Here is a 24,364-nt window from a genome sequence, read left to right as displayed (position 1 = left end):
TGGAAGAAAGTGGGAACAAGATGGCTAAAAAATTTTAAAAGTGGGTATATCTGCCTGTCACACAGACCTCCTACAAGAACTATGGAGTGGAGAGAGTTATCTCAGTAAGGAGGTGTAGAAGTCTTCTTATAGGTGTTAGAGAGAAGAGGATTTTGTATCTTTCCGATGTGGGACTAATGAAGAGAATAAAAACTAAAAAAATAGATGATTAGATTTTTTTTTTTAAATTTTAATATCCAACATCCTAGCCGTTAATCTGTTTCTGCATTCCAGGCTTTCACCGCTTCAAACTGTATGCATCTTTATCTTTGCCGCATTTGTTCCCTCCATGCGTGAATCTGCATCAATCGCACATGCTAAGAACCAATGAGAACCAGCTCATGTGCAGCACGTGAACTTTGGCTCGCTTCTCTTTTTTTATTTTTTTTTTCTCGCACGGGCCTCCGTTTGTGCCTATTCACAAAACCTCCACGCATCCTGCTTTGTGCCGACATACAGCTCCTTTCACGCATGAAATCCAAAGTCAACTTCTCTCTTTTAATGCTTTGAACAATTGGACCCCTCCTCTTAATACTCCTGACGTCCCCGTATTAGATTGAATTGACTTCCGGCTTGAAATTTAATTTCATTTTAACTCTGTTTTTGATCTCGTTTGATCCCTCTAAGCCTGCAGATCAGACTCTTCATGTTGGTGCAGCTTTTTTTCTATAAAATATATGAAAAAGTATCAAGTTTAAAAAAATAAAGATAATTTGATTCATAAATTAATATTTCTATAAATAAATTTATACATCTATCAGTCTACATAATCGGATGCATTCTCTACCTTCCTCTCGATCCTGTACGTATGGCTCGATTTTTTCATTTGGATGCAACAATGAACAAGGATGAAAACAACAAAAGGTGTAGCCCCAATATCCCTTAAAGTTATTTTGGTGGCCACCTCTCTCCTCCCTCTCACTTGCAGAAGCATTTGTACCAACTATTAGTCTATTAGTCTCACCCTTTAACGCACGTCTCCGGTTTGAGTTGAGTCGCTCCATTCAAGTTAAGTCTATTTTGATTGTAGGTTGGATTCGGATTCAGATATGAATTAGGCTTGGGGATTCGGATTCAGATATGAATTAGGCTTGGGGGTAGGCTCGCAAAACATTTCTAGGCCTGATCTAGTGCGAAGCCTAAAAATATTTTTAAAGAAGGTCTGGGCCACAAAAATATCGATATGATCCAGCCTAGTTATGATCCTAATCCATGGATATTAAATGTTTAATTTTAATACACATATACACAAATTACCAAGTCAGGTGATCTTGATCATCGATGCCCCATAGCAAGTAGGAGAGTTTGGTGGAGTCTGATAAAATTCATCATTTTCAGATCAGGTCAGATCGGTACCCAACGGGGTGGAGTCAATTGACATCCCTGGTTTTGGTTGAGCTGAGACGGCGGGATATGTCGGTAGTGGGCGCAGGGCGGAGATCCGTGGGTAAATTCTGCCCGTTTGATTCACATCAAAGAGCTGGCAGCTGTTGGCCCACAAGGAAGGCCGTCTAATGCAGTAAAGCGGGGGTCAGCGTGGATTGCGCACCTTTCACTGTTCGCCTGTCTTTTTCTCCTCGACAGCCCTTTATTCCTAGTTCCACTCATCTCCAAGATTTCTTTCAATCTCTCTCTCTCTGACATGACGATCGGTTCTGGAGGATCGAGTGTTGTAGGTAATGACGTCTGAAACCTCGACCGATTTCGTTGCGGCTTCGGCGATTTCCATTGCTTTGTAGTTTATACATCAGTTGTGTATTTTTTTTTCCTTTTTGATTGGTAGTTTGGATTGAATGCTGGGTTTGATGTCTTTTTCTCTTATATTGGTTTAGCATTAATACATACTATGCAGATTGTGGATTAGATGTCAGATCATGTTCAGTGGAATTTTGTAGGTGAATTCATAATTTTATCTTAGGGGTTTTGGTTAAGTTTGCATCTTTTAAATAAGAACGGATGTTTGCTATCTAATGGGCAATCAATAAGCATTCTACGTTCAGTATACTATGGAACGATTTTTTTGGAAGGTGTCGATGATCATTTTATTATTATTATTATTATTATTATCATCATCATCATCATCATCATCATCATCATCATTATCATTATTATTGTTGTTGTTGTTGTTGTTGTTACTACTACTACTACTATTATTATTATTATTATTAATCTGCTGCATGAGATTTAATACTGTGACATTTTAGACAAGCAGGTCAATTTTTCTGCGTATCAATTTTGCACAAGGGCTTTGTATCTCTTAAAACCGGGATGCATATATATCTTACTGGAAGATCCACTAATAAATTTTAGTTCAATGTCCTTTTTCTCTATTTCTATATTTTCAGTACATTTATAATCAATCTACTTCAGTAGTCATACATATTTGCTCTATATTTGAGGTTTAGCATTTTCACATGGATATTTGTTCGTTTCTTGATAGAGGAAATGTATTTATTGGATTTGTGATATCTTGTTTTTTTATATCTTAGTATCCAATGCGTGAACTTTTGGTTTTTTGAACTATAGACTACCTTGAAATGTTGTGACAATTTTTATGTAGATTTGCCTCATCTCAAAGCCATGAGCTATATGATAGAAATTCTGGTTTCATCTGTTATAAGCATGCATTTGATTTTTTTTTCATTCTTGAATGTCTTTAATTGAAAGTTGGTGGTTATTAATTTTTCAGATGTCCTGGAGTTTCTTATGATTTTGCCATTCATTGATATGAGTGACTAAATAGATTTCTTCACAGTTGACCAACTTCTGTAAAGACTATAATGCATGTCAGATTGAATTTGGAAACTAAACTACACATTTTCCATGTAATATATTTTTGGAAAAACTAATTATTGTTGTGGATATATACTTTTGGTGCTCTTCCTGCCAAATGGCTAACCTCTCACCACTAAGTCAACACAACAAAAAAAATTATAGAAGAATTATTTCCATGCACTCCCATTTCTATGCTTATAAACTGAATTTCTTAAGGAGAATTTTGTTAAGTTTGTTGTCATGTATCTCTTTTGATCCCCGCAATGGTTTAACTTGTATTCTAACTGTGTAGTTTCACTTAAGAATCTGTCTTAAATCATTATCATAAGATTATTCATTACTTGGGCCATCAATGTGTTACACCTCACCCTGTCAGATTAGGATCGGCATTGTTGTTAAAATCTTATGATTCATGATTTGGATCCCACGAACTAGGTCAAAATGGCCCTAAATGATCTAGGTCCCATCCTTTGATCAAGATCATTTTAGAATCACAAAATTTAGATCCATATGATGGACAATACATTTGTTTGGATCATGGGATCCAATTTGATTATGCTATTTACATATTAAATCACATGTAGATCCCTTTTCATATATAATTTCTTTGACTATGTGGTTCTTAAATTACTTATCATTAATAAATCACAAATAGTAAAATTAGCAATTTTGTTATTGGAATTCATAGCGTTAATCCTTGTTTATCCCAAAGGATTCTATAGACCAATATAAATGGATTCGTAGTATATAAATCAAGGTTTACTATCTTGGTACTGGATTGTGTACCGAAATCATGTTGGTACGGTGTCGATACATTCAATACAGGGATCGGTTCAGTGTTTCGAGACTCGATATACTCGGTACAAGGATTAGTATGGTACGATACAATCTAATTCAAGATGACATGCATTGGTATGGTGAACCTGGGTATAAATATTTTTTATAATCAAATAGACTATTTGTTTCATTAGAAGTACTATGTATGGGCCTGAATTGGTGAAAACTAGAGTTGTATTTGTTCATTGTATTCTTCATTGATCCACTTTATAGTTGACTCGTATTTCAACTTTCATGTTTCTTTTTTGTTTAGAAATTTTTGAAAGAAATCAGAAAAACCTTTGTGATATATGACTTGATTCACAATTTAATCCTATCTAGTCCCCTTTATGTTTTACATCTCCATCTTGATCTTAACAACATTGAGTATAGGGCTTCTATTGCCTAAATATCTAGGTTTATCATGAAACTTATTGACAGCAGCATATGATCTTTTATCTAGGTGTGTTTCTCCATTTCTTATAGAATAGAAGCTTAGACCCCTAAGCTACGAGATGCTCATGCTATCTTATCCTTGTGGTGTATGAAGGGATACCCTCAAATAAGCTTGTGATTGCTTATGGTTCCTTTGATTGGTGCTCCATTTTCCCATTGAGGCTGAACAAAAAACTATGCTTGAGAGATGGTTGTCCATACATCGGTAAGAGATGTATGGATTCTTGAGAAGAGAGTAGTGTTGGTCCTTCCTTGGACCACTGGAATCCTGCGAGTGAATAGAAAGTTAGATCTACATCAGATCTCACTTGAACTGTCCCATCTATCATTTTCAGGATAAGTTTGGTTTCAAACTATGATTTGAATAGGACGAGTACACCATGCTAATGTGCCTTGGAGGATTCGAATCTCTAGGACAGGTGTTTTTGAGCATAGTGAACTCTCCATGTGGTTGAGAGCTCTAACAACCCGACAATGCAATTATTAGGCACTCTATTGCTGAGCTAATAGCCTGTTATATTGGCTTCCTACTAGGAGGCCTGCTATGTCGAAAGTGACATAACCCCATTTTTTGAGATGCTAGCTCGGGTCTCATAAACTTGTGATGGAACCCTTTTATATGTGAATGTATTTGTGATCACTCGATTGTAGAAGACATCAGAAAGCTCTCTTTTAAGGAGAGATACTTTAGTTTGCATTGAAGGTTGTAGGAAACGATGAAGAAAATCTAAATTCATATCGATGGAGGTTCAAGGATATGGAAAAACTTGGAATAACATCAAAAGATGGCTCAAGATGAAATAATTGGCAAATGAGGATCCATAAAGGAAACCCAAAAGGTTTGGTAGATGATTATGATTATGGAATGCAGAAACTTACATTTAGATTATGATATTGTATCACCTTGCTTCATATGCTCTTAAAGCAAATTTAGCTTCAATTCTGCACACATTTCTCTCTTCCATCTGATATCACCTTGGTAATGTTAGGTTTTACCGGTTTTACCCCCAAGATTCAGTCCTAACATCAGGGCTGGTGTCCTCCCCTTTTTTGACATGTCTGCTTTTGGTTTGAATTTTCAATCTTCTTTTAAAACCTAAGAGATTATGTGGTATTGGACCCTAGGAAAACATTAGGCACCACAAATTATCTCTTTCCCAGAAAATCCTTCCCATGTGAGATCATGTGAGACCAATGAACATCCACTTAATGGATGATGGACCTCACTAGAGTTTCCTTTATATATAGTGTACCCTAGGACCTGAGATGACATGTGTGATGCACTTGTAGTTAGCTTGGAGATCTCAAATTTAATGGCTGAAAGAGAGGGTAAGGTCCATCCTTATGTGCAACCCATTGTGATGTTGCTTATGACATTCTTGACACTTGGTGAGCCACATGGAAACTTGAAGATTTAATGCCCAATAAAGATAAAGTGAAGAGGGAAAAAAAATAAAAGGGCAGAGTCTATAGCGAGGTCATGATTTTGTGAAGAAAAGATTGAGAATTAATGTAAAAATGGAGCCCCTTGAGGGTGAAGCTGTACTCCTGAGTGTTTACATTATAATAGTAGAGATATAGTGATGGAGATTTAACATAAATTGACGAAAATTCTAGATTTCTGTTATCTTATCCTAATTCTTTTTTTTCCTGCATAGTCTCTAGGAGTGCAACTTGCATCAGTTTTACACACCCCAGCTCACTCAACTTGTATTTTTGAGTGGGGTAATCTCTGGTAGGATTGATGGTTCTTGTTTTTAAATATATTGTAACATCATATGTAAGTTGTGATGAAACTCTTATTGTGGTGATGTAACCAAAAATGGAAAAAAACAATATTAAGCCATATCTCAATCTGATCTAACCTAAAATTGGTGGTATGGTTCTTGTTTTCAGATATCTTGTAACATCATATGTAAGGTTGTAGTAAGATTGTTCTTGGTGGATGTAACCAAAAAAGTCAAAAAAAGTGATATGAAGTCATCTGTTGATCTGATCTAGCCAAAGTTTTTCAGGTTAAGTTTGGTCAACAGTCTGGTTGAGTTCAATTTAGCCTTTAATCCAACCCTTGCAGTTCAAGTTGCAAAGGATGGGCCCATGCTCTAGGCTCTTATGTATGTGTGCAGCATGTATGCATAATACATGTACATACATAGAGGCTTAGCCCATCCTGTAGTCCGATGATCTTTCTAGTTACTGGCACAATCCATGAATCGTATAGGATTTTCAGCCTAATCCTGTACGAAAATCCAAATGGGCCATTAATGTCTTTTTTTCTTTCATTGCTTCAATATTAATATATGCTGTGTCAATTTTGGATAGGCATATGATGATCCATGCCTTTTCTGGAATTTTTTAATGCGAATCCATGATTTTGTATAAGGAGTTTTTTTTAGTACTGCATATTTAGAAGTGAAAGGAACTTTTGTCATTTAATGGACAAGCAGTGAACAATAATATAGTTCCTATGAGTTTAAAACTAAGTTCAGCATTTTATCCAATGAAAAAATTCCCAGGACTTTGTTGATTTCTTTGATATGATGCGAGGGCTTTGTAGTGTATATAGTTAAGTAGATGAATTTCTAAGCATATCAGTTCTGTATGAAGGGTTCATATGTATTATGAAGATGCAAATACATTTTATATGAGGATCCACTAATAATTTTGGTTCAAAGAAACTTCTCTACTTCTAAATTGGTTGTCTTCAGTACATTTATGACAATCTGCTTCCATTGTCATGGGCACTTAATTTGGTCTCTTATGAGACTCCCCGTGCATAGATTCCAATAGGACCCTGAGAGTAATCTCATAAAGTGTACAGATAGTTCTGTCTGCACTTATGGAGTCCTTTCCTTTTATTTTTAATCTGATCCAGGGATTTTAGTGGTCTTTTGTTTTTTGGTGATAGAGATTTTAGAGGTCTTTACGAGTGAGATTTATGCATCCTCATATGGATATTCGTGGATTTCTTAATAAATATAATGTTCTCATTGGATATGTCATGTTTTGTTTCATATCTTTCATATCTGATGCATGGATTTTGGTTCAGAACATAGATGCATTTTTTCCTGTCAAACTTAAGTTTCTCTATTTCCTCTCAAAACCTTGAGCTGTAGAGGTTCAGGTTTCATCTGTGATGTGTATGTGTTTGAGATTTTTTTTTCATCTCCCAATACGTGTATGAGGAAATTTTGATGATTAGGATGTCGGTCACCTTTCACGAACTTCTGTATTTCTGTAATTACATGTCGGATTTGATCGGGAGAGTATACTAGCAAGTTTTTATATAAGATCTTTGGCTGAATGAATCATTGCCCTTAAGTTATGCTTTCAATTTTCTTCTGGCAAAAACGGCAACCTCCTAGCATTAAGTTAAATTAATAATCAATCTTTATAACAGAGGAACTATAGAAGAATTATTGCCATTCCTTCCCATTTGGATGGTTATGACAACTATAGTTGATGCTTTTACCACAATGGACTGAATTTTTTGGGAAGAGAATTTTGTTTTATTCCTATACATGGATCCTTTTTGATGTTGGCAATGACTCAAACTGAATTTTAACTGTATGCCTATGGTTAAATCATTGTTGTAATATTGATGGATTTATAATTGTTAGACTGCAGAAACTTAGATTATGATTATGTTGTTGTTTCACTTTGCTCCATATGCTTTTACTGCAGATTCAGGTTAAATTCTCTTCTTTCCTTTCTGTTACCTGATATCATTTGGTAATGGTAGATTTTGCTCACCAGACATGGGTGCTGGTGTCCCTCCTTTTTTGAAATATCTACTTTGTGATTAAATGTTCATGTACCCTAGCACTACAGTTTATTCAGCTAGCATATGTAGTCTTGTCAACCCTATTTTCTCATGCTATTTATACCTGGCATTGGCTTTTCTCTGCAACTGGTATGAGTTGCTTATTTAAAACATGGACTGTTTTTCATACTTCTCAGCCTAAATGGTCCTAAACTATAAAAGTTATGCACTTTCATACAACTAAATATTGATCCTTTAGTTGAATGAGGTCTAGGAGTGTAGCAGGCAAGGAAATGTATACCAATAATGCATGCTTTCCTACTCTTTTAATAAGTCAGTTGACTTAATCTGTTGGGATGCTTGCAGTGGTTTTAAATGAATTTTATGTGCTTACCTTTTTCCAAACATTCAGATATGCGCTATTGCATGGTTTGTGGGGCCATCATCTGTGCTTTTCGAATAGAAATCAGATCTCCAGAGAGATGAATTTTGGTGTCTGTGGCACCACACATTGTCATATAATCTTTGGTGTTCTTCCTCTAAAATCACAGTCGATTGTCAAATATTTTAACCTCCTTACCAGTTGCATGTATTTTAACAGTTGATGGGATCATTGGTTGTATAATAAGCATCCAATTAAACTCTTTACATGCATTGCATGTGCTGCAATTGTTTATAAAACAGTCACTTTGGTTGCCTGGTGGAGGTCGCTAGCTGCCTGTGTTTGTGCTCTGCATCATGCTTGAGCATGGAGGATATGATTAATTGGTGAATAATTACTGTGTTATAAGTTGGTACCTCACATTGATTTTCTACATCTTGTATGATATGCTTCATTTTTTGGATTATAATTCATTGCATATTTTTCCTTATATTGATTAATTTTATGAATTTATTAATTTTGGGCCACCTGGCCCTCTGGGATTTGCTTATTTCCTATGCACTCAATGGCCTCTAGCAGCCCATCTACTGCCAACAGTCTTCTAAAAAACTGACATGCTGCAAAGTATTTCATTAAAGGATCGAATAATCCCTAGTCACCAGCTGATGGGATTAACATTGTCAATCAAATCCTTTCCTTTTGGTCAGCAATATGTTGGTGCACTTGCTGGGTTGTTTTCCCTGACAGGTGTTGCTTAATTCATCTTGAAGTGAACTTTTTGTTCTTCTCTTTGCCCCCTTTTTCACACTGCACCAACTAAACTTACTTTTGTATTTTGTAGAATTTTGATGTTCTTATGAATGCATTTTATTTGTCTTGGCTTATTGCACAGTACCTCGAAACTTTAGATTGCTGGAGGAACTTGAACGTGGAGAGAAAGGTATTGGAGATGGCACAGTAAGCTATGGAATGGATGATGGAGATGATATTTACATGCGCTCATGGACAGGGACCATTATTGGTCCAATTAATGTATGCCTCTGCTTTACCTACATTCAGTCATATGCTTGCAAAGTGGGACCATCTTATTGGGATTTGCACGTTAAAGGGACTTGCTCATAGTTATCTACTCTTTTTCTTTTCAGTCCGCATCATTTCTGTGAAATCATTCTATTCATCATCCCACATAGTCAGTATGTTAGCCCATCAGATAGATTTTTATTTATTTTATTATTATTTGACGTATAAGAGTACCAGATTCCCAATATCTCTGATTACTGGTCGGCTGTACCCTAATGCATTATGGAACAGTTTTGGATATTTGGGTGCTGTTTCAGGCATGTTCAAATGAAGTACCATTCAAATTATCTGTTTATAATTGTGGTTGGAACCTGTCTGATAAGCTAACATCAGAAATCTGAACAATGACTTGTAAAATTATTTATGAACTAGTTCAGGGCTTTGACCTATTAAATATCTAATGGATAACATTTTTTGACATCTGTATATCTTACAGAAGAAGCCATGCTTATAGTTAATCCCACTCCGAGTTCTTTATTAATTTTTTAAGCTTGTCGACAGACACTTGTATTAGTCAATTTTTATGTTTCTCACTCCACTAGACTGATATTCGGTCAATTAATAGCAGACTGTTATTTGAAGTGCCTGAACAGTTTCCTTATAAGAGAGTGCTTTAATGACCCTTCTCCTATATCTTTTGATGTTGGCTGGTCTGAGAAATTTAGTAGAGAATTCTAGTATGGTTTTTCTGGGTAGTTTAATATGACTTTGTGAGCCAATCCTTGTAGCTAGTTATGGTTTATTTACTTGCTTATTGCTTGGGTTCTCATGTTTGTGATGTGTATTTCTTCTTGAATGTTTTTGTACTCTAGGACTTCCATGTGAAAATTGGCTTTCATTTGCTGCTGAACCATTCTCTTTATACTATCAAAGTCAGATGCCACTTTTCTGCCCGTATTTCTACTTTTGTTGAAATTTATTAAATAATTCATGTTCCTAATATGGTCTATATTTAATTGTATTTTCATCTGGAATGTTATTTTCCTTGAACATAACAGTTGCAAACTACCCAAATCAAGGTTAATAATATTCACTCAATTCAGCCCAGCTATTTTATATCAATATATTCAGTGATATTGGCACCTGCTGAATTCATCGATATTCTTTTCCTTTTCCATTGAATTGCAGTCTGTACATGAAGGTCGTATCTATCAGTTGAAGCTCTTCTGTGATAAAGATTACCCAGAGAAGCCCCCAAGTGTTCGCTTTCACTCACGGATCAACATGACATGTGTTAACCCTGAGACTGGATTGGTAACACACTAACCACTATTATGCTACTTTTCCTATGGTGTTTCTGACTTGCATAATAATGATAAAGAAACATACAAGTAATTGCTTTATAGAAGCAGCATGTGCTCGACCATAGTTCTCACTTCTGTGCTTGATGACGGGTTTGGCATAATTAAGGGTATTATCTCAAACAGTTTTGTCACTCATAAGTTAAATGATTATTTATTTTTCAATTTTACTAGTTTGCTTAACAAGTTTTATACTATGACAGAATTATATCACCATGAAACATATGAATTCTTTCATTGTTTTCAAAATGCCACTCCATGATTATTCAATGTAATTTGTAGAGGCCAAGTGGTCAGGTCCAGAAAGCCAGAAATTGCTTTAAAAATGGGTAGTATGAGTCTGCTGGAAGCACATGATATGCTGTTAAGCCATGAAGTTGTGTAGTCAAAATATTTAGGAAATGGTATTGTAGTTCAGTGTGTTGTTCATCAAAGAAAATCTTTCCCTTAGGAGTAAGTAGAGATGGCAATAGGGTGGGTAACCCGTGAATCCGACCTGCTTCAACCCGTGATGGGGTGGGTAAATGGATTGGCTAAATGGGTCAAAGGGTGGGTTGGGTTAAAATTAACAAACTCGCTAGTGAGATGGAGCGAGTCAGGGTTTGCTCTTGCCCCACCCCGCAAACCTGCCCCATATATGTGAAAAGTCCAAAGAACCATTAGTTATAAATAAATAAATAAATAAATAAATAAATATATATATATATATATATATATATATATATATATATATATATATATATATATATATATATATATATATATAGACACACACTGTTGGTTTTTCACTTGAATAAATGATTGGATTTTTTTATTATGATTATTTTATGATAATATGGAGATATAGGAATTTTGGTAAGAAATTTATTAATGAGATAAGATGTATCAAAAGATCAAAGACATATAACATGTTAGGGGCGGGTTGGGTTGGGTTGGAGCGGGGCGGATTGAAAAAAAACAATGTCAATAATAAAAATTTAGATTTTATAAATTTATTTAAGTTTAAATAGATTTTTATGGAATGGGTCAGGATCCAAGTTTTCAAAAATGTAAAAGATTTGGATCAAATTTATAAACTCGTCAAGGGTTGATGGAGCAGAATGGATCCATGTATCTAACTCATGAAGCGGGTCATGGAAAGGGCCGATCCGCTCCAAACCCACTCCATTGCGATCCCTAAGTAAGGGTGCAAAGGAGCCAAATGGAGCCAAGTCATGTGATAGGCTTCTCAAACTTGGCTCATCATAAGGGTTATTCAATTGACGTGTTATATTCAAGCTTGGTTCACTTACCATTTGAAGCAAGCTTGGGTGAGCTTGTTATCTAGCGAAGCCTAGCTTCTATTCAATTTTGCAAACTCAAGGTGTTTAGCTATGAGCTGAGCTTTAAAAAAATGTTCAAAGTGGGTTCGTCTTTTACTTGTGCTGAACTTGAACAGTATTAACAAGCTAGCCCAAGCTGTTCATGAACAGCTTCATTCATTTACAGCCCTACTTAGGAACCATATTCTAGACTATTAGAGATCTTTTTTGGTTTGTGGTTTTGGTCATACTGCTGAATGAAAACTTGAGATTGCGAGTGTTCCAGGTTGAGGGAAAGAAGTTTGGTATGCTGGCAAATTGGCAGAGGACATACACCATGGAGGACATTCTGACCCAGCTGAAGAAGGAAATGGCAGCACCACACAATCGGAAGCTTGTTCAGCCCCCTGAAGGCGCCTTCTTCTAGTACGTGGAAGTAAGAAAAGCCCATATTTACCATATCTTAGCGGTCCTGCAAACACTTGAATACAGAAGATGTTCTGATAATGCGTTTAAAACACCTGTTGTCTTTTGGCAAACTGTGTTACAAGAATGATGGTTGAATGGGAATGTTCATCATTGTGATAAGTAATACCGGTCCGTTCTTGTTGTTACATTCGACTTACAAATGTTTACTATTTTTATTATACTAGTTAAATTGTAGGTTTCCATTCATGTGAAATCCAAAAGTTAGTTGACATTTTATTCTGTAGAGTATCTGACTCATGAACGTTAAATATATCAACTGCCTAGTTATATTAGCAACAAGTGGAGTGTACAGCCAGACAATGGGAGCAATTTTAGCAAGATTAATATTTTCTTTGAGCTATATCTCCTCTGCGTACTAAAATGGTAGTAGTAGTAGTAGGAGCAGTAGTAGTTGGAGGAGCAGGAACAGTAGTAGGAGCAGCAGTACCAGGAGCAGGAGGAGCAATAATGATGATGATGATGATGATGGAAAGTGTGGATGTAATGCCAATTGATTCTCATCATTGTTTCATATTTTCATTCCTTGGTCTTGACTATGTGTCATGTGTTAATAGGTGAGATAGTTGATAAGGATGTAATGTATTGCAATTTTATTACAGGCTACTATTATTGCTATTACCCATTAGAAATTATTGCTATAATTATCATTGTAATCCATATATTTAATATAATATAATTATTAAAAATAATTAAAAAAATGCTAACCGAACGAGCATCCATTTATGAGGTCTGCATGTTATATGGGAGTGCTTAGTTGGAGGTAATTGAGCTTTGGAATGGGAATCAGAATAGATGACTCTCATTCCAACTATGATTGGAGGGAGTCTCATTTCGATTCCGGATGGAATAGGAGTAGTCCAATCTATCTAAAATATAATTCATATTTTTTTCTATAGATTTAAATTTTCATTTCGATTTCGATTCTGGTCATAAATCAAATACTTCAGAAGATTTGGTCATTCAGATTTTTATTTTAATTCATTATGATATCTATTTTGATCCATTATGATTTTTATTTTAATTTTGATTCTGATCTTGAACCAAGCACTCTCTAGATGTAGACACACCAAGCACTCTCTAGATGTAGACGCACTGTATAATTCTTTGATTGCCTTACTACAATGGCCTTTTAAAATAGACTATACTCCTCTCAAGAGGAAAAGGTACCTATTCCTCGTTGGTTTAAAAAATAATAATTATATATCTAAATTAAAGAAATACATGATTGATCCGAATCTATACTATTTAAAATATCTTAAAATAAAATATTAGTAGTTCATTGTGTCATGCACTAGATCTAAAGAATGTAGTGACCACTGTATACTCATAGAGAATTTTATGGTAGCATATAAGGCCTCTAACATAATAGTATAAATAATGTAGCAAAATAAAATCAAAACAACCAAAATTTAAATTTTAATAAATAATATATCCAAGCTAATAAAAAATATTCAAAATTTGTTTTGTTCATAAGAGGTTTCCATCAATAAATTTTCAAACACTAAATCAAAATAAGAAACCTATAAAATATCTTCAATATTAAATTATGAAAGCATATACAAATTCTAAGCTATGTTGTTGCATTCTGCTCTCACCTCTAATCATGTTCCAATAGTAACATCTTATTAGTGGCCAATTCTCTATATTCGTAAGAAATAAAGTGACCAAATAATCAACTTAACCATCCCGTAGATAATGAATACTTTAACTAAATAATTTATTAAGTAAATTAAATAAGTTTTCCTTCTAATAATAAGCATATAATTAAATAAGTTTTTCTTTTAATAATAAGCATATAAATAAAATCATTATACTTGAACAAACTTGTTAGGGCATGAGTCGTTTGGATGAGCCATTTTTTGCCAATTGGGGCATTTCGACTTAAGATTGAGATAACCTAAATCATGTCATAGGTTCGATCATAGGAGACAACCAACTTCATCACCAACTGAATGTTGATCTCGCAGATGTCAACTGTAACTCATTGAAAGCTAATCCAAACGTCCAACAACACCATCCTAAGGATTATAACTTCTTATGCATTCAATCAACCTCAGATCCAAAATTGAGGGTGCATCTTGGTGCCATACTGACCTCAAGCCACCTGCTATCTCAATTGCGAGGTTAGGTCATCAAAATTTCTTAATAATTTTTAAAATGTGGTTAATTGGTACCCATGACTAATAATCATGATTTGCAGGTTAAGGGGTAGATCTTTTATCCTAACCGCCTATTCGATTAAGGTCTGACAACTAACAATATTAGAGCCTAACGGCCTATTGGATTTAGGCATAACAACCTACAACTTCATCTTTTTATAAAGAGGTAACTAGCGGACCCTAAGGTAAGTGAGCAAACACACCCCAGAGAATAGTATCTATACTCTTTCTTCATTTTTTTTCTTTTTTCTTTCCTATTCTCAAGCTCCGGCTAACTTAAGCATTAGAGGGTCCTTCATCAGAGTACCTTCGGTGCATATGGATTTCCATTGTAGATTTTTTTGGAGAGAAGCAATTCTTCAACCAGACCCATGCTTTATGTTGATAGGCAATCAACATCAGTCGGAGGCTTGCAATAATAGATTGGTGCTAGAAGAAGGGCTCTTGTCGTCTACTTTTTGAATAAAAAAGAAAGAAAATTGTGAGAACATAGATGCAGGGCAGTTCCGCTGCTTTCCATCACCATTCATCCTAGCGGAGTTAGTAGAACTCAAAACCTCTAGTGTCGGACCTAACTTTATCCATCATAGCATTAGACCATCAATAATTCAACATCCTAGTCCAGTAGGTCCAGGCATTTACCACTGCCATCCAACAGCTCCAATAGGTGGCGAAGAGGCAAAATCGACAAGAGTTGGTCTATCAGGCCACTCAATCACAGCCTAGCCATCAGTCCTGCACCAAGAGCTAGGAGAGGCCTTCATGATGCTCTCATCATTTCGAGTTGGCAATCTGTCGGTCCCTCTTGCCCCAATGAAGCTTGGAGAGTGTGGATTGGTGGTGCCAAGTCTACAAGTCCTCAGAAGGAGAGTCGATTTTGAGGTACTCTTAATGCCTCTGGAGATATCAACATGAGAATGATTTCAATCAGAAGAATCGAAAGATCGAGCAAAGGCTTAAATTGTGTCAAGAAGGGGTTCAGAAGCCTGACGACGCTTTCAGCTTTAGTGCGCACCCTTATTTCTCCAAAGAATATTGGAGGAATCGATTCCACCTCGGTATGCCATCGATGGATCCTCTTGATGGATCTCCTCAGATCCATTGGACAACCACAAGAGCTACTGGGCTCTCATGATGCTTCATGGGGCCTCAAATACCATCCTTTACCTTACTTTCTTAGCTACTCTCAATAAGTCAACACAAGCATGGTACTTTGGTCTCCAGTCATGCAGTTTGGCTGCATTCATTTTTTCGAATAGCTCGGCAGGCAGTTCATCATGTAATTCAGCAACAACCACCCTCCATCGATTAACTCCAACAGCCTCTTCTCTATCCAACAAAAAGGGAGGAAGTCATTGTGCGACTATGTGGCCCACTTCAATGTGGCTATGTTGGAAGTTTGCTCAATGAGGAGGTTGTGATGTCGGCTTTGAAGAGGGGACTTCAGAGAAACTACCTACTCTTCTCCCTCGATAAAAGTTTTTCGAAGGACTAAGCCAACCTCCTTGCCTCCACTCGAAAGTGCACACAGACTGAGAAAGCAGTAGCCATCTACTGACAGGATGAGGGAAAAAGAAAGAAGAAAATTAAAAAAAGCTTCTGAAAGGAGCTTCGAGGACCTCAGAGTGAGGTTGAGTACTCTCGTCAACTAAAAAACCTGAGGCTAAGAAGCTTGCCTCATTGGTTCGACACCTACACCCCCTATCCGTACCTTGATCCCAAATCCTCATAGAGATCGAGGGGGAGAAATACCTTCATTCATCAGAGCCGATGAAAGCATCATCGTGAGGCAGAATCAGAATAAGTACTGTTGATTCCATCATGATGTTGACTACCACACTAAGTGCCACCAGTTGTAGGATGAGATCAAAGTCTTGATTTGAAGGAAATATGCCTGAGAACGAGAAAATGGATGATCAAACAGCTGCTCCAGCGCCAACTCGAGGAGGAGGGCAATAGCAACCACCCCAAGCTGGCATCATCAACATGATCTCAGGGTTTGCCGAGGACAAGGGGGCAGAGGGCCGAGCTTAGAACCCATTGCCGAAGAGGCAGTGGATAGGTGATGTAAATTTTTTTTGATGAGGACATCAGGGGAGTTCAAACTCCTTATGATGATGCCATCGTCATTTCTATGATGATAACAAACTATAATGTAAAAAGATTCTTCATTGATAATGGAAGCTCTATCGATATCTTGTTCTATGATACTTTCCAAAAGATGAAACTATCAACTGACTGGCTGAGAAGGATAAATACTCCCCTTGTTAGGTTCTCGGGGGATTCCATCCTGATCAAGAGAGAGATGATTGAACCTATCATGATGGGATAGGATCCCTGGCAGACTACTGTGCAACTAACTTTCCTGGTGGTCCAGGTTTCATCTACCTATAATGCCATAATCAGCTGATCTAGGCAATATTATCCATGTACCATCTCTTGGTAAGGTTTCCAATGAAGAACAAGGCCAGTGAGATATGGGAAGATCAGATGCTAGCTCGCTAGTGCTTCCTAGCTTTAGTAAAAGGAAAGAAGTCCATAGTATCTCTACCAATCAAGAACCTCGACCACTAAGAAGAGCTCAAAGAAGTCTAAGTTGAACCTGTATAGCAGTTGGAGTCTATGCCACTTTAGAAAGAGGACCTAACTAGGATGTCCAAACCAAGATCTTGCTGCCAGTTGACCTATGAGCTCGCTTGCTATGGTTCTTATAGGCAAACATCGATATCTTCGCCCCATCAGTGTCTGACATACTAGGTATTCCTCCTGAAATCATTATTCACAGATTAAGTGTTAACCCTGGACATCGCTTGGTCTGGCAAAAAAAAGAAGCTTCGTCCTAGATTGATAGCAGGCAATAGACTAAAAGGTGGATAAACTTCTAGCAGCGGGCTTCATCCAAGAACCCATTATCTCGATTGACTGGTGAATGTGATGATGGTGAAGAAGGCTGACGGCAAGTAGAGGATATGCATCAATTACACTGACCACAACAAGCTTGTCCAAAGAATAGTTTCTTCTACCACAGATCAGCTCGTGGATGCCACCTGGGGACATAAGCTACTAAGCTTCATAGACGCCTTATTTAGATATAATTAGATTCGAATAGTACCTGAAGATGAGAAAAAGATAGCATTCATCACCGACAAAAATTTGTATTATTATAAAGTAATGTCATTTGGATTAAAAAATATAGGTGCAATATATTAGCACCTTATCAACAAGATGTTCAAAAATTAGATTGACTGCAATATAGAGATGTATATGAACGATATGCTAGTAAATAGCACTGAAGCAGATCAGCACAAAGTAGACCTAGAGGAAGCCTTCAGGGAACTGAGATGATACCGAATAAAGCTCAATCCCATAAAGTATGCCTTCAGAATCATCCCAAAAAAATTACTAAGGCTAATGGTGATGTAGCGAGGAATTGATGAAAACAATTTGAGGGGTCCTCAAAATGAAGCATGTAGCCTTAAAAAAAGGACATGCAACACCTCGTGGAAAGAATAGCCACCCTCAGCCGGTTCATCTCGAAGTGAACTAAAAGATGCCTTTCCTTCTTCAAAGTCTGCATGAAGCTAGAAACTTCAAATGGGTGGAGGGGTGCTGAACTGCATTCGAGGACCTCAAGGACTACCTTGGGTCACCACTATTACTGTCCAAATCAAAAAGTAGGTAAAATCTTATACCAATATTTAGTTGTTTCACCTTTTATAGTGAGTTTGGTGCTGATCTGGGAAGAAAGAAAGGTCTAAAAGCTAATCTATTATTTGAGTAAAGTGCTATGAGATCCTGAGACTAGATACTCCAGATTAGAGATGACTATTATTGCCCTTATCATCTTGGCTCAGTGACTCCGACCTTACTTTCAGGTCCATTCAGTGGTGGTCTTGACCAACCAACCATTGACAGCCGTCTTACAGAGCCCTGACACCTCGGGATGAATGGTAAAATGGATGATCGAGCTTAGCAAGTTTGATATTGAGTATCGACCCTAGCCTGCCATGAAGGCTCAAGTTCCAGTGAACTTTACTGTTGAGAACACCATTCTCGAGGAGGGAATAACTCCAGAGGCATCCGAAGAAAAGGTCAATAGGTCCTAGTGGATCTTACACATTGGCGAAGCCTCTAATTCTCAAGGTAATGGGGCTGGACTTATTCTCACTAGTCTAGATGGGGTTGTGACCAAATATGTATTATAGTTTGATTTCAATGCCTCAAATAACACAATCGAGTATGATACACTGATTGCTGGCCTCAACATTGCCAGGGAGCTTGGGGTGGAATGACTTAGAACCTTTACTCACTCTCAATTGGTTGCCAACCATGTTCGGAGAGAGTATGTGGCTCAAGAGCAAATAATGATTATCTTTAAAGAATCAAGGAGCTGACCTCAGCTTTTAAGAAGTTTGAAGTTCAATAAATACCAAGGATTGAAAATGTCTGAGCAGATATGCTATCTCGATTAGTAAACTCGGGGGGCATCATGCTCAGTTGAAAAGTTCTCCTTGAGCACCTGGAAAGACCCAGCATCTAAGATCCACCCATGGTCATGTAGGTTGACCATCAACTAAGCTGGATGGACTCGCTCATGAGTTATCTCACTAACAGCATCCTCCCCCCAAATCTTGTAGATGCTCAGAAGATCAAGAGGCAGGCCCCTTGGTACATCATCGTCGAAGGAAAGTCGTACAAAAGATCACACTCTCTCCCTCTACTCAAATGCCTTCGCCTCTCTAAAGCCAACTATGCTGTTTAATTAGGAGCTATATGAAGGAATTTATGGGAATCACTTAAGAGGTAGATCATAAGTACTTTGATAGGGATACTACTGGCTGACATTGTAGGAAGATGCTATCGAGCTCATCAAGAAGTGCAACTAATGCTAAAGGTACACCAATCTGCAACGTCAGTCTTCAGCCAACTTCATACCAATCTTTGCATCTTGACTATTATCTTAGTGGAAAATCCACATCCTTGGTCCCTTTCCATAGGCAATTGGATAAAGGTAGTTCCTCATTATTGCCATCAACTATTTTATGAAGTGGATCGAAGTCGAGCCCTTAGCATAAATTGCTGAGAAGGTCCAAACCTTCATCTGAAAGTCAATTATTTATCGATTCAAACTTTCCCATGCCATCATCACTGATAATGGATGGTAATTTGATGACCCAAAATTTAAGAAATTCTACTTGGATTTCACATCAACCATAGGCTCACCTTGGTCGGACACCTACAATCTATTGAAGAAGCCGAGGTCATCAACCAAACTATTTTACAAGATCTGAAGATGAGGCTAAGCCAAGCCAAAGGACTCTAAAGAGGAGCTTCATAGTGCCCTCTAGGCTTATCAAACCACACCTTGGGTTTCGATTGGAAAAACATCCTCCCGCCTTGACTTTGGCACTAAGGCGGTCATCCCGGATATCGGCCTTTCATTGATCTGGATGGAGAACTACAACAAGCAAGCCAATTCCAGTAAACTACTAGCAAATCTTAATCTGCTAGAGGAGACAAGGGAATGAGCTCAGTTCATAATGGCTTTGTATCAATAGCGAGTAGCTTGCTACCATAATGTTAGAGTCAAGTTGAAGGTCTTTCGATATGGTGACCTCATGCTTCAATGAGTTGAGGTGTCCAAGCCCACTAAGGAAGGCAAGCTATCCCCCAACTAGAATGACCCATATCTAATCTTGGAGGTCATCTGACCAAGAGACTACAGGCTAGAAGAGCTGGACGGTAAGGCCATTCCTTGAACTTGAAATATTGAAAATCTAAGGATGTATCATTAGTAAGCTTCCAAACCTGTATTATTGAAAAATCAAGAAAATATACATTGCTCTTCTCAATTCTCTTTCAAAAAAATCTTTCAAAGTATAAAGAATCAAATCAAACTCAGAGACACTCGGCCTTATCTAGGACACCTAGGAGAGAAAGGTTGGAGATGCATCTATCAACAGAAGACACCCAAGCTTCGGACTGGAGCTCCATTGAGTCGGCATACTGATACCTCGAGATATCTCTACTCTGGCTAAGGCCTCTAAAAATGTGTTTGGCTGATAATCGACACAAGAGACATCCGGGCTACAGTCTAGACTTCTATCGAATCGATGTACTAATACCTTAGAGATATCCTGACTCTGGATAGAACCTCCAAAAATATGCTTGGCTGATAACCAATATGGGAGACACCCGAGCTATGCTTAGACCTCCATTGAGTGACATACTGATACCTCAGAGATATCCCGACTCCATATAGGACCTCCAATCTCAAGAGTCAATGAGCACCTTAGATCCAACCTCGGATCTAGATAATAACTGAAGGCAACACATGATCTTGCAAAGACCCTGGCTCCAGCTAGGAGACTAATCTCGGCAAAATTGAATAAAGATTACTTCAATGACAAGTTCCAAAGAAGCCAAGCCTATGATGTCCGCATCGATGACCAGCCCCTAAGGGCTAATTTGAAACTTGACTTCATCTTGAATTGAGGTTCACCTCGATAACCAACCTTAAAAGACTAGATCTAACATCAATTCCTTTCCAAACTAAAGTTTACTCCAGCAACGTGCCAAGAATTCATCTATGATCTCAAAAATTTAAGCATTTCAAGTAACAAAGAAGCAAAGCAACAACAAAGTACAAAAATAAGATTTTTTTTTCATTCAAAATGATCATGTTACATTCATTTTGGTTACAAGTCCAAGGTACCAAAAAAGCAAAAAGGTACAAACTTGAGGTGCCATGACCTCAACTTGAAAGTTGGAGACTATTTCAGGTAGATCTTTGGCTGTTAGGCCCTATCCTAATCTAGAGTTTTACCACTCATGAAACTATGATTTTCTCACGTGCAAGGATGGTCGGTACCATCTTGTGCCACTGCATCAAATCAGCATTAGGGCTCATAGCTGATGATCTACAAGAACATCAGTTGGAGCGATGGGCCCAGTAGCTGGCATGGTATCTGAAGCTTGATCGATGTTTGTTCCACCGACCTTGGCTTCATCTTCTTGATTCATCTCTAACAATGCTATTGAGATAAGAGCAACATCTATCCTACTATCCTCTACCTCATCTGCTTGAGGTGCTGCTAAGGGAGTGGCACGAGCATTCCCATCATCTTCCTCAGCCTCATCTTTGCTCTCCTTGGGATATAGGTGACCTACATCGACTCTGAGAAAGAGCCGAGCCATCTGAGCCTTGCAGAGGTTGAAGCCCATGGTGAAGGTGGATGTGCAGCCTCTACAATCTCTATCTCAAACATCTCTAAGGTCTTATACTCCTCCATGGCTTGGAGCTCTTGGCCTTGGCAATAGCCGATGATTTCTCCTTAGCTACCTTCTCCTTGCTCGCTGCAAGCTTTAGGGCCATCGCCAGCTCTCTCTCTCCAGCTTGGTGACCTTAACCTGCTGGATCTTGGTTGCCACCTTCTCATAGGCAACCTTCTCCTCAAGGATCCCCATCTCATCGCGAGCCTCCTTAAGCTCGGACAAAGCTTTAGAGGCCTTAACCTCTGCATCTAAGGCTCGACCCTCAGCAACTTGAATCTCACCCTCCAAACTCCCACCTCAAATCATGGAAGTCCAAAATCCCTTTGTTGAGCATAATGAAGTTATGAAGAAGTTGTAGAAACAAAAAAGTCAAATGTTAGAGTCATGAAGATTGGAAAAGATCACACTAAAAAAGATAGAGAAGAAGAAAAGAAAGAAGAAAGAGAAAAAACTCACCACGAGGAGCTTGGAGAAGCCCAAGCTCATGAACTCCTCTACCTGGCAGGTCCCCCTCATTAGCCAATATGCCAATAGGAGAATCATCTACATTAGCTCTTGGCCAAATTGAGTGTCCATAAGTTTGAAGTCAGATGTCCATACTACCTTCATCAGTGTAAGAAGCTCCTCCTTAATCCTGGATGAGGAGGGTGGCCTCGTCCCTCACCATAGACGAGCCCTGGGTGAATGGAGACTATGCAGCCCTTGACGCAAGAGCCGGTGTCGAGAGTAGAGAAGGACCACGGCATGTTCCCAAACTTTGAGCCCAATCCATCTCCATGGAGGCCCATAGAGCCTATCTTAGTGACACCGTAGGAACCACCTCTGGCTCATCATCGACCTTTAGTGGCCCATTGTTGAAGGACCACGAGTTGGAGTTGGTGTTGGCTTAGGTGGAGGAGCAGCCACCCACGTCCTCTTCTTTGATGTCGATGCCTCACTAGCAGAAGAGCCCCATCTCTTCTTCAGAGCAAATCACAATAACTCCAAGGTCAGCATCATTGCTGTAATAGTAAATAAGAAATTAGTACTCAGCGGGATATGAAAGCAAAATTGAAATGAAAAGCTCAAGCCTGGGAGGTTGGCAATACTTCGAGAATTGATCGAGCTGACACCAGCATAATATAGAGCCTACTCAAATGGGAGCTCCTTCAATGAAGGAATCTCCATATACCATGATTTCTAGAGATGCTTCTTGTCCTCAAGGAGTGGCTCAGCATGCTTATTCTAGGAGGTCTATGGGTGCCTCCAGATCCAATTGAAGTCCCATGGGAGATCGAAAGAGATGAAAAAGAAAAGGCTTTTTCTTAGATAGAGGAAGGCAACCCCATAATGAAGTGGTAGTCCCCGCGAGGGGTGAAGTACCACCAATCTTTACTTCGAGGGTGCCTCTTCAAGATAAAGAATGCTTAAAACAGTGAGCACCTTGGTTTGGTCTCGACCAAAACACAAAGGACAAAAAATGCTACAATTGTCCGAACACCATTCAGATTGATCTAGACAGAGATGAGCCGATAAGAGTCAAGAAGATCGAAAATGAAAAGATGAAAGGAAAATCGAAATCTGGCTTAGAGAAACTCCTCATAAATCATAAGATGCCCCTAAAAAATGTCAATCACCTGACTAGCCCAACCAAGTAGTTCCAACCAAAATCAGACAAAAAATTGATATTGAGCATGGATCCTCTCTAGGTCAAACTCAGTAAGGGTATATCTCTCTGCTCCTGACCCATGCTTGGGGGCATCCAAACCAGATAGTTCAGAATGAGTCAGGGATCCAAGATGGTAGTGGTCCAGGGTTCCATCTCGGACCTTACTTGAGGAGAGACCAACCAAGAGACTCGGCTAACATGAAGATTTTCTTCCTAGGTCTCATTGCCATCAAATTTCATTTTGCTCGAAAAAGAGACAAAAGTAGGAGGAAAATGCAAAGAAAATTGAAGGGCCAAAGATGAAAAAGAATCGAATGGAGAGCTTGTGTAAGGAGGCCCTAACCACTACAACAAAGGATTGAAAAGATGTAGGATAGAAAGAAGCAGGTGAGAAAGGCCCACTATATGGTTAGATGATCGTTGGAAGCTTTGAAGATGGTGGACAGTGATGGAGGCATCTTTTGGTAATTGTGAAAGTAGAACACCAAGAGAAGGAACAGGCAAAAGTGAAAAGCAAGCAAAGGAAGAGGCCAATATATATAGCTGCACCAACAACCTGGATCAATCTGATGATTTGATGCACCCACTTGAGATATTGACATATGCCAACCCCTAATCAACATAGTAATCTATAGTGGTTATGGAAAACATGCATCCTGCCACATGTCAGCCTCGAATACGTCATGACAGCAACTGAGGGATCCTCATAATCAAATATTTTAAATAATCTTATGTGCTGCCTCAATTCTTGTGCTTCTATAATTGTAGCATTTCAGCAAAAGCATCATCTTGAGAGCCAAAGCTCGAAACATTCTGTATAATAATGGAGCACAAGTCCCAGCATGAATCTGAAGTCGACCTCGGATATATCTGATGACCA

General features: G+C 38.1%; 1 protein-coding gene across 1 annotated transcript; it reads left to right on the top strand.

Annotated features, from left to right (window-relative positions):
• Positions 1-1,557: 1,557 nt before the first annotated feature.
• LOC105033958 (ubiquitin-conjugating enzyme E2 variant 1C) lies at positions 1,558-12,618 on the top strand. The gene is made up of 4 exons (XM_010908943.4): positions 1,558-1,715; positions 9,124-9,263; positions 10,440-10,565; positions 12,200-12,618. Exons 1-4 carry the CDS (start codon positions 1,682-1,684, stop codon positions 12,338-12,340), a joined length of 441 nt encoding a protein of 146 aa, XP_010907245.1. The 5' UTR covers positions 1,558-1,681; the 3' UTR covers positions 12,341-12,618.
• The last annotated feature ends 11,746 nt before the right edge of the window (positions 12,619-24,364 follow it).

Source organism: Elaeis guineensis, chromosome 7 (genome assembly GCF_000442705.2).
Source record: "Elaeis guineensis isolate ETL-2024a chromosome 7, EG11, whole genome shotgun sequence".
In the NCBI taxonomy this organism is placed as follows: domain Eukaryota; kingdom Viridiplantae; phylum Streptophyta; class Magnoliopsida; order Arecales; family Arecaceae; genus Elaeis; species Elaeis guineensis.
This window is presented reverse-complemented; position numbering and strand designations above follow the sequence as displayed.